This window comes from Pristiophorus japonicus, chromosome 3 (assembly GCF_044704955.1).
Source record: "Pristiophorus japonicus isolate sPriJap1 chromosome 3, sPriJap1.hap1, whole genome shotgun sequence".
Lineage (NCBI taxonomy): Eukaryota > Metazoa > Chordata > Chondrichthyes > Pristiophoridae > Pristiophorus > Pristiophorus japonicus.
Genome location: NC_091979.1, coordinates 108,273,707 through 108,285,821, shown reverse-complemented (window position 1 = coordinate 108,285,821; position 12,115 = coordinate 108,273,707). Strand labels below are relative to the sequence as shown.

Here is a 12,115-nt window from a genome sequence, read left to right as displayed (position 1 = left end):
GGTTCAATACAAGTTTAATATGACTTCCCCACTTTTAAATTCTATCCCTCTAGAAATAGAAACATAGAAAACCAGGTCTGCACCTGGGCAGGACCAGAACCAATGTTCTAAGGGGAGTGTTTGCAAGTGCTGTTGGGGAGGAGTTAAACTAATATGGCAGGGGGATGGGAACCTATGCAGGGAGACAGAGGGAAATAAAATGGAGGCAGAAAGAAGAATAGTAAAAGTGGAGGCCAGAGAAACCCAAGGCAAAAAACAAAAAGGGCCACATTACAGAAAAATTCTAAAGGGGCAAAGCGTGTTAAAAAGACAAGCATGAAGGCTCTGTGCCTCAATGCGAGGAGTATTCAGAATAAGGTGGACAAATTAACTGCGCAGACAGCAGTTAACGAATATGATGTAATTAGCATCACAGAAACATGGCTCCAGGGTGACCAAGGTTGGGAACTCAACATCCAGGGATATTCAACATTTAGGAAGGATAGGCAGAGAGGAAAAGGAGGCGGGGTGGCGTTACTGGTTAAAGAGGAAATTAATGCAATAGTAAGGAGGGACATTAGCCTGGATGATGTGGAATCGGTATGGGTGGAGCTGCGGAATTCCAAAAGGCAGAAAATGTTAGTGGGAGTCGTGTACAGACCACCAAACAGTAGTAGTGAGGTTGGGGACAGCATCAAACAAGAAATAAGGGATGTGTGCAATAAAGGTACAGCAGTTATCATGGGCGACTTTAATCTACATATTGATTGGGCTAACCAAACTGGTAACAATGCGGTGGAAGAGGATTTCCTGGAGTGTATTAGGGATGGTTTTCTGGACCAATATGTCAAGGAACCAACTAGAGAGCTAGCCATCCGAGACTGGGTGATGTGTAATGAGAAGGGACTAATTAGCAATCTTGTTGTGCGAGGCCCCTTGGAGAAGAGTGACCATAATATGGTAGAATTCTTTATTAAGATGGAGAGTAACACAGTTAATTCGGAAACTAGAGTCCTGAACTTAAGGAAAGGTAACTTCAACAGTATCAGGCGTGATTTGCTAGAATAGACTGGCAAAGGATACTTAAAGGGATGACAGTGGATAAGCAATGGCAAATATTTAAAAATCACATGGATGAACTTCAGCAATTGTACATCTCTGTATGGAGTAAAAATAAAACGGAGAAGGTGGCTCAACCATGGCTAACAAGGGAAATTAAGGATAGTGTTAAAGCCAAAGAAGAGGCATAAAAATTGGCTCGAAAAAGCAACAAACCTGAGGACTTGGAGAAAAACAGAGGAGGACTAAGGGTTTAATTAAGAGGGGGGAAATATAGTACGAGGGGAAGCTTGACTGCAAAAGCTTCTATAAATATGTGAAGAGAAAAAGATTAGTGAAGACAAACGTAGGTCCCTTGCAGTCGGATTCAGGTGAATTTATAATGGGAACAAAGAAATGGCAGACCAATTGAACAATTACTTTGGTTCTGTCTTCACGAAGGAAGACACAAATAACCTTTCGAATGTACTAGGGGACAGTGGGTCTAGTGAGAAGGAGGAACTGAAGGATATTCTTATTAGGTGGGAAATTGTGTTAGTGAAATTGATGGGATTGAAGGCTGATAAATCCCTGGGGCCTGATAGTCTGCATCCCAGAGGACTTAAGGAAGTGGCCCGAGAAATAGTGGATGCATTGGTGATCATTTTCCAACAGTCTATCGACTCTGGATCAGTTCCTATGGACTGGAGGATAGCTAATGTAACACCGCTTTTTAAAAAAAGGAGGGAGAGACAAAACGGGTAATTATAGACCGGTTAGCCTGACATCAGTAGTGGGGAAAATGTTGGCATCAATCATTAAGGATGAAATAGCAGCGCATTTGGAAACCAGTGACAGGATCGGACCAAGTCAGTATGGATTTATGAAAGGGAAATCATGCTCGACGAATCTTCTGGAATTTTTTGAGGATGTAACTAGCAGAGTGGACAAGGGAGAACCAGTGGATGTGGTGTATTTGGCTTTTGACAAGGTCCCGCACAAGAGATTGGTATGCAAAATCAAAGCACATGGTATTGGGGGTAATGTACTGACATGGATAGAGAACTGGTTGGCAGACAGGAAGCAGAGAGTCGGAATAAACAGGTCCTTTTCAGAATGGCAGGCAGTGACGAGTGGAGTGCCGCAGGGCTCAGTGCTGGGGACCCCAGCTCTTTACAATATACATTAACGATTTAGATGAAGGAATTGAGTGTAACATCTCCAAGTTTGCTGATGACACTAAACTGGGTGGCGGTGTGAGCTGAGGAGGATGCTAAGAGGCTGCAGGGTGACTTGGACAGGTTAGGTGAGTGGGCAAATGCATGGCAGATGCAGTATAATGTGGATAAATGTGAGTTTATCCATTTTGGGGACAAAAACATGAAGGCAGAATATTATCTGGATGGCGGCAGATTAGGAAAAGGGGAGGTGCAACGAGACCTGGGTGTCATGGTTCATCAGTCACTGAAAGTGGGCATGCAGGTACAGCAGGCGGTGAAGGTGGTAAATGGTATGTTGGCTTTCATAGCTAGGGGATTTGTGTATAGGAGCAGGGAGGTCTTACTGCAGTTGTACAGGGCCTTGGTGAGGCCGCACCTGGAATATTGTGTTCAGTTTTGGTCTCCTAATCTGAGGAAGGACGTTCTTGCTATTGAGGGAGTGCAGCGAAGGTTCTCCGGACTGATTCCCGGGATGGCGGGACTGACATATGAGGATAGACTGGATCAACTGGGCCTTTATACACTGGAGTTTAGAAGGATCAGAGGGGATCTCATAGAAACTTACAAGATTCTGACGGGACTGGACAGGTTCGATGCGGGAAGAATGTTCCCGATGTTGGGGAAATCCAGAACCAGGGAACATAGTCTTAGGATAAGGGGTAGGCCATTTCGGACTGAGATGAGGAGAAGCTTCTTCACTCAGAGAGTTGTTAACCTATGGAATTCCCTGCCGCAGAGTTGTTGATGCCAGTTCATTGAATATATTCAAGAGGGAGTTAGATATGGCCCTTACGGCTAAGGGGATCAAGGGATATGGAGAGAAAACAGGAAAGGGGTACTGAGAATGATCAGCCATGATATTGAATGGCGGTGCAGGCTCGAAGGGCCGGATGGCCTACTCCAGCACCTATTTTCTATGTTTCTAAACTCGTGCTTGGTTTGCTTTTTTTTTTAAAATGGCCTTATTAACCTGTCACTACTTTTAATGATTTGTCTATCTTTACCCCCATTCGGTGCACAGGTAAAAATAATGCATTAAGGGCCATATGGTTATCATGGTAAAAATAATAAATTAAGGGATATATGGTTATCATGACCTAATGCAATGTCAAAAAATATATCTTTTTAATTATAATCAATAGATTTTAAAAGTAGAAAAAAAAAGGGAAGCAATAATTAAATGCATTTCCCCACCCCACAATAATGTTCTAAATACCTTCCCTCTGCACTTTTAAACAAAATTTTTCCCCTTCTTTTTGGTCTCCCTGGTTAAAAAGAATAATTCTCAGCCAAGAGAAACGCAAACAGCTCCCAGTTCTCACCAAGACAGTTTTGCATACTTCTATGCAGTCAGTTGTCTCTCTAAGGCCTTCACATCCTTCCCAAAGTGCGGTGCCCAGAATGCAACACAATACTCCAGTTGAGGCTGAACCAGTGTTTTATAAAAGATTCATCATAACTTCCTTGCTTTTGTACCCTATGCCTCTATTTATAAAGCCCAGGATCCCGTATGCTTTTTTTTTTAAACGCTTTCTCAACCTGCCCGACCATCTTCAACGATTTGTGCACATATACTCCCAGGTTTCTGTTCATGTACCTGCGTAGAATTGCACCCTTTAGTTTATATTGCCTCTCCTTGTTCTTCCTAGCAAAATGCATCAATTCACATTTTTCTGCTTTAAATTTCATCTGCCACGTGTACGCCCATTCTACCAGTATGTCTGTGTCCTCTTGAAGTCCATCACTACCCTCCTCACTGTTCACTATATTTCCAAGTTTTGTGTCACCTGCAAATTTTGAAATTGCACCCTGTACACCCAAGTCTAAGTCATTTATATCAAGAGAAGCAGTGGTCCCTGGGGAACACTACTGTGTACTTTCCTCCAGTCCGATAAACAACTGTTCACCACTATTTTCTGTTTCCTGTCACTTAGCCAATTTCGTATCCATGCTGCCACTGTCCGTTTTACTCCATGGGCTTCAACTTTGCTAGCAAGCCTATTATGTGGCACTTTATCAACTGTCTTTTGGAAGTCCATGTACACATCATCAACCGCATTGCCCTCATCAACCCTCTCTGTTGCCTCATTAAAAACTGAATCAAGTTAGTTAAACACGATTTGCCTTGAGTGATAAATAGGGTGCTGAAAATGGAAGCCATAAGTTGGCCAGTGTGTCAGAACACTGGCGAAACAAAAGCCGGCCCTGTATTTTTTTAAATTAAGAAAATGCTGGAAATAAACAGTTGGTTCATCAGCATCTATTCAAGTTAAATGTTTTGTTGGCATCTTAACCTCTCTCTTCTCTGACCAGCAGGCAATGCAACGCCAATACAGTTCCAGCATGTAGTTTCCACTTCAAATTTCCAGTGTTTCCTTATTACATATTTGAAGAAAATACTCATTTGTTCGAGCCAAAGTTTCCAAAAGATAGCTGAAGAGTAAATTTATATTTTACAAACTACAATTAAATTTCAGCTTAAAAAGATGTAATACACATATATGCACAGTGCACCTCAAGTACAAACTACGCATTAACATCTTTCAGAATTACTGTTGGGACAATGCTAACATGCCACAACATCCCCCCCCACCCCACTCAAAAATGCATTTCAATCTGATTTTCACAAATAAAAACCGAATCAAAAATAAAACAAACTTTCTTCCAAATTTAGAGAGCAATATGCTGCTGGAGATGGGATTATCGTGTACTGGAAACTGGCCAAGTTCTGAAACCCATTTGTTTGGGAACAAAACAAAATGGTGTCCCAAGTTTTGAGGCTTTCAGGGAGTAAATATGTACAGTAACTTAGTTTCTGAAGTATCCATAGCAATAACTAAAATATTTGCCAACGGCATTTTAAAACTTTATGTAGATGATATGCTATATGAACTTAAAGAAAGCCTAGTGAATAAACAAAATTAATATTTCTGATGCATCCAGTGATTAGCTTGTGCAGAGAGGAAGGTCAAAGGTAACATACACTGTCATTGCTGGTTTTTTTACGTCGTCTTTGTGGTTGGACTTGCGCAAGTAAGCAAGATTCTGGACTGGAGAGTGACTAGAGAGAAAAAACAACCATAAGGCAAATTTATCAAGAGTCAAACATGAAAAGAAAGATGCAAAATTGTTTTAAGGCCACAGAATGTGTTTTGACTATTTCCCAATAATGAAGGAAAAACACTATTTTCTGATATGGCCATAGAACACAATATTCTCAAATGACCAGTGATCTGAAGCAAAAACACTAATAATGCAAGAAAATGAACATTTAACATTTCAATATGTTAAGTCTATTTCTGATGTAAATAGTGGGTTTCTGCAGAAGGTACTATTATGAGTTTTTAATTTTGGCACTTGATCAAGTTGTTTGTTAAATGAGTGTTATTTGCCATGGCTTAAAATGTTATTCCCATCTACAAATAAAATAACCTTCCCCTGTATATTCCTCAGCAATTGCATCGTACTACCTAATTCCCTAACAAGGGTGGATAAACTAGTGTTCAGTTCTCAGGACTCAGCTAATACAACTATGTAACTTATTGCTAGGTGGAGTGCAAGAGCAGCCCATCAGAGACCTGTGCCTGTAAGGGCGTACTTCTCAAACACAGAGATAACAGCCTAAGCTACCATCTTTGTAAGCTTTTGAGTATCACATTATCAATAAGGCTTTGGCTCCAAAGTACATTAGATTAATACTGACTAGTGATTCATGTGGGGGGGGGGGGGGGTAAAAGAGAGTATCCTGAATATAAACATATCACGTTCCATTCAAACTATAAAGCCCTATAAAACTGAGAAATCCATTACTATTCACATATATATTAGTGACAATAAACTTAGTATACAAGTGACTTGAGGCCTGACTTATGAACCAATACAAGCTATCTTCCATCATGCAGCTAGTATTGTAAAATTTTTAAATAATGATAAATATATGCTTTAAATGAGGCTCCATTATTAATCAAATTACAATGGTTTGAAAAACATTAAAAAAACAAATAGTGCCATAAAAGAATGACTGACTAAAACAGGTGTGCAAATAATAGGGGAAAATTGCATGAAAAATATTTAGATTCTGTTGAACAGAGCTCTCTCGAAAAATGCATAGTCCAGGCACGTAGCATCACCATTAACACTAACATATTTTAAGGCTGTTCTACACAAGAGGTGACAATAACTAATTGTATTTAGAAAAAAAGTTTTTCTTGGTATACTCACTGCATTTGTCCAGTATGTTTTCACATTTTTAGCTACAGTGCTGCATTTAAATTCTTCCGGGTGATTTGACACTTCACCAGCTCAAATTTTCAACTTATTGGATTTAATATCAGGTGTTTGTATCTAATGGCACGGCGACCATTAGTGGGAAGCCATTAATATAAATGTAGCAAAGATACTGAAGGCAGTGCACACCATCAAAGTACATGGCTTTAAGCCGCACCTATAAATAGCAGTGTTGCTTCACAATTAAAGATTAGAAAATAACACTTTCTTCTACCCAGACAAAAAAGATAATGGACAAAACTCAAAGTAGCAAGTCGATTACATCTTGAAAAGGAACCAGACTGATATCTATTCAAAGAGACTGAGACTCTATAGAGATATAGGGCTCAATTTTCCCCAAAGCAATTTTTTGGCGTGCTTGAGTTAAGCCTGAATTTTTGGGGCCCAAATACGGCAAAAAAAATTTCTAAGTTTCCCCATTAGATTTCTTCATTTTGGCGTGGCGTAACCCGACCTTTAGTTTTGGGGGTGGAGCCTTGATCTGCGCCAAAAAGATCGGGCTGGCTGCCATGGCAACCAGGGACACAATGTGAGCTGAGGCTGCAAAGTGAAGCATACAGCCAGCTCCCAACACATTAAAAGAATTTAAAAACACATAACAGCAACTTACCTCCAATCCCACCCGAAGGGCTTGCCTCCTCGGTCCCCAGATATATTTAGAGAGAGAGAGAGAACCGGGGACCGAGAATGGGACCAGACAGCCTTCGGGTGGGGTTGGAGGCAAGTTGCTGCTGTGTGTTTTTCAATCCTTTTAGTGTGTTCGGGCATCTGCTGCGCCGATTTCCTTAACTCTCCAGAAGGTTTTTCTGCAAAGGCCACATACGCTGGCCTAAGCACAACTGGAGCAACTCTCAGCTGGCCAAACTTCCCTAAATGGCCAGAAATGGCTGGTTACGCCTCCTTTGGCTGAAAAAAAAACTGACCTAAAAAAATCGTAACTAACCGAGTTATACTGGTGCAAATTGATTGAGGAAACTGGTTTTTCAACTTAGGCCAAAAAGAGCAGCCTGCTCAAAAAAAATGGCACAAATCACTGGGGAAAATTGAGCCCATTAACACTGCTTCATTTTTGTCTCAAGGAGATAGGGAAAGGAGTTTAGTGTTTTCCCAAAAAAGGGGATCAACATTTGACGTGGGAGAGATGTTCATGATAAAATAATCAAACATAGGCTCTAGATGGAGCAAGTTTGATGGGTCAAATAGCCTTTTCTTGCTCTGAATTTGCTTATGTCCTTAATATAAACATTGTTGGACAGTGAAGCTGCCAAAGACCAGAGTTAGGAACATAGAACCAGGAGTAAGCCATTCAGTCCCTTGTGCCTGTTCCGCCATTCGAGATCATGGTTGATCTGTGGCCTAACTCTTGGCCCATAATCCCTCAATACCATTCGTTAACAAAACTCTCATCTATCTCAGATTTAAAATTAACTGAACTAGCATAAATGCCATTTGCGGAAGGTAGTTCCAAACTTCTACTACCTTTGTGTGTAGAGAACTTCTACCACCTGTGTGTAGAAGTGTTTCTTAATTTCACTCCTAAATGGTCTAGCTCTAATTTTTTTTAAAAAAACTATTCCCCCCCTAGTCCTAGACTCCCCAACCAGCAGAAATAGTTTCTCTCTATCTACCGTGTCTGTTCCCCTTAATACCTTGAAAACTTCGATCAAAATCACCCTTTAGCCTTCTAAATTCTAGGGAATACAGCTCTAATTTGTGTAATTTCTCCTTGTAACTTAACCCTTGAAGACCAGGTATTATTCTGGTAAATCCATGCTGCATTCCCTCCAAGGACAATATATCCTTCCTAAGGTGTGGTGCCCAGAACTGCTCACTGTACTCCAGGTGTGGTCTAACCAGGGCTTTGTATAGCTGCAACATAACCTCTACCACCTTGTATTCTAGTCCTCTAGATATAAAGAGTAGCATTCCATTAGACTTTTTGATTATTTTCTGCACCTGTTTATGACATTTTAATGATCTATGTACCTGGACCCCCAAATCTCTTTGGACTGCCACGGTTTTGAGCTTGTCACCATTTAGAAAATACCCTGCTCCATCCTTTTTAGGTCCAAAATGGAGGTACCAACCTGGGAAAACTGCAACACAGGACTATATGCATGCCAAGCATCGAAAGCAGCAAGCTATACACAGAGGTAAGCAATCCCACAATCAATGGATCAGATCAAAGCTCTGCAGTCCTGGCACATCCAGTTGTGAATGGTGGTGGACAATTAAACAACGAACGAGAGGAGGTGGCTCCATGAATATCCCCATCCTCAATGATGGCAGAGCCCAGAACACAAGAGTAAAAGATAAGGCTGAAGCGTTTGCAACCATTCTTCAGCCAGAAGTACCGAGTGGATGGTTCACATTGGCCTCCTCCTGAGGTCCCCACCATCAAAGGAGCCAGCCTTCATCCAATTTGATTCACTCCACGCGATATCAGGAAGCAGCTGTACGCACTGGATACAGCAAAGGCTGTGAGCCCCGATAACATCCCAGCTGTCGTGCTGGAGTTGAGCTCCAGAACTAGCCATGCCTTTAGCCAAGCTGTTCCAGTACAGCTACAGCACTGGCATCTAACCAACAATGTAGAAAACTGCCCTGGTATGTCCTGCCCACAAAAAGCAGGACAATCCAATCCAGCCAATAAATCCCCATCAGTCTACTCTCAATGGATGGGGTGTCAATCCAAGCAGGCTGCCTTGTCCTGGATGGTGTCGAGCTTTTTGAATACCTGGATGGTACCTCCATTTTGGACCTAAAGTGATGGAAGGAATTGCTGACAGTGCTATCAAGTGGCATTTACTCACCAATAACCTGCTCACTGCTGCTCAGTTTAGGTTCTACCAGGATCACTCGGCTCCAGAACTCATTACAGCCTTCGTTCAAACATGGACAAAAGAGCTGAATTCCACAGGTGAGGTGAGAGTGACAGCCCTGAACATCAAGGCAGCATTTAACAGAGTGAGGCATCAAGGAGCCCAGCAAAATTGAGGTCAATGGGAATCTGGGGAAAAAAAACTCTCCTCTGGCTGGAGTCATACCTAGCACAAAGGAAGATGGTTGTGTTTGTTGGAGGTCAATCATCCCAGCCCCAGGACATCGCTGCAGGAGTTCCTCAGGGCAGTGTCCTAGACCCAACCAGCTTCAGCTGCTTCATCAAAGCTCTGTAGTCCTGCCACATCCATCATAGTCAGAAATGGGGATGTTGGCTGATGATTGCACTGTGTTCAGTTCCAATCGCAACTTCTCAGAAAATTAAGCAGTCCATGCCCGCATGCAGCAAGACCTGGATGACATTCAGGTTTGGGCTGATAAGTGTCAAGTTACATTCGCACCACATAAATGCCAGGAAATGACCATCTCCAAGAAGCGAGAGTCTAATCACCTCCCCTCGATACTCAACGGCATTAACATTACCGAATTCCCCACCACCAGCATCCTGGGGGTCACCATTGACCAGAAACTTAACTGGACCAGCCACATAAATACTGTGGCAACAAGAGCGGGTTAGAGGCTGGGTATTCTGCGACAAGTGTCTCATTGCCTGACTCCCCAAAGCCTTTCCACCATCTATAAGGTGCAAGTCAGATGTGTGATAGAATACTCTCCATTTGCCTGGATGAGTGCAGCTCCAACACTCAAAAAGCTCGACACCATCCAGGACAAGGCAGCCTGCTTAATTGGCACCCCATCCACCACCTTTAATATTCATTCCCTCCACCACCAGCACACCGTGACTGCAATGTGTACTATCTATAAGATGCACTGCAGCAACTCAGAATGGCTTCTTCGGCAGCACCTCCCAAACCCACGACCTTTACCACCGAGAAGGACAAGGGCAGCAGGCGCATGGGAGCACCATCATCTCAGAGTTCCCCTCCAAGTTACACACCATCCTGATTTGGAAATATATCGTCGTTGCTGGGTCAAAATCCTGGAACTCCCTCCATAACAGTACAATGCCTTAACAGCACTATGGGGATACCTTCAGCACAAGGACTGCAGCGGTTCAAGGCAGCAGCTCACTACCACATTCTCAAGGGCAATTAGGGATGGGCAATAAATGCTGCCATTGCCATCAAGGCTCACATCTTGGAACGAACAAACATGTTTTTGTCTACATTGAAATTCATTTGAAATTGTCTTTTGGATGAGACTTTAAACCGAGGCTCCATCTGTTCTCTCAGGTGGACATTAAAGATGCCATGCCACTATTTCAAAGAAGAGCAGGGGAGTTATCCCCAGCATTCTGGCAGATTTATCTGTCAATCAATATAACAAAAACAGATTATCTGGTCATTATCACAGTGCTGTTTGTGGGAGTTTGCTGTGTGCAAATTGGCTGAGCGTTTCCCACATTACAACAATGTCTACACTCCAAAAGTACTTCATTGACTGTAATGCACTTTGAGATGCCTGGTGGTCGTGAAAGGCGCTATATCAATGCAAACCTTTCTTTCATTTGCCACAGTTCGTTTTACCCATTCACTTAATCTATCAATATCCCATTGTAATGTTATGCTTTCATCTACACTGCCTGCAATGCTGCCTATCTTTGTCTAATCAGCAAGTTTGAATATGTGGCTTTCTATGCCATCATTGAAGTCGTAAATAGTGAGAAAAATTGCGGCCCCAACACAGATCCCTGCGGGTCACCATTCGTCACCTCCTGCCAATTAGAGTACCTGCCCATTATCCCTAATCTCTCTCTCCTGTCGCTCAGCCAATTTCCTAACCAGGTCAATAATATGCCTTCAATTCCATGGACTTCAAGTTGCCAGCAAATTAAATGGCTTATGCGCTCCAACTCACCTAGATACTGCCAGTGAAACAGCTTCAAATCCCATTGGCTTGCAAAGATCTTTCCCAAACATTGGGAAATGTACTGGCAAAAAAAATACTAATTGGAAAATTATTACAGTTGCTGGTGCTAGCCTACAAATAATTTTATCCAGTAAAATAAATGGTAAATGGTCTTAAAACAAAAATTATCTAAAATTATTCATAATGCAATGCTTAGTGGGTCATTTCTGGTAAATAAAACTGATGCTTACGAATGGCCTGAAAGTTACTGTTACAAATTTGGGTCTGTTGTAGAAATGTCGCTGACCAATTGCTCCCCTAAGTGGATCCCATGTCCCTTACAATTTGGTGTTGGTAAACACTATCAATATGTATTTAGATGCAATAGTGTAAATCAGGGATGTAACAATATGTTCCCCTTTACATACAGATTGGACTCTGAACTTGCATGTGCCCCTATATGTGCTCTTTCAATCTTTTAATAGGCAGAACTGATCTACTCTGGTAAGAGGAAGTTGATGACAAATCAAGAAACTGGTTTGTTCTGCAGAATACACGTGACTGACAAAAGTAGCAATTCCAGGCAGTATTAAAAACATGCCCTACAATGTTTCACGTAATAGCACAAAACAAAAAAAATGTCTACACTATCGTCAATAGCGAACAATTTTATTTGACTCAACCAGAATGGTTGCGCACGTCCAAACTAATTTTCATCGCCTGGAGCATGCTGGTTCAGAGATCCTGTTTCAATCCTAATTCACAATTCCCAGCGTTGAAAA

The 12,115-nt window shown here is 41.9% G+C and overlaps 1 protein-coding gene across 8 annotated transcripts in view; it reads right to left on the bottom strand.

Annotated features, from left to right (window-relative positions):
• The window catches only part of tlk1a (tousled-like kinase 1a), a 319,969-nt gene that overhangs the window by 144,608 nt on the left and 163,246 nt on the right, over positions 1–12,115 (bottom strand). For 5 of the 8 annotated variants that reach the window (XM_070875656.1, XM_070875658.1, XM_070875659.1 and 2 more), the window contains one exon: positions 5,221–5,298. The exons of the other annotated variants lie outside the window; for them this stretch is intronic. In XM_070875656.1, coding sequence (XP_070731757.1) covers positions 5,221–5,298 — 78 coding nt within the window. The remainder of the gene's footprint in view (positions 1–5,220; positions 5,299–12,115) is intronic. 8 annotated transcript variants of the gene reach the window in all.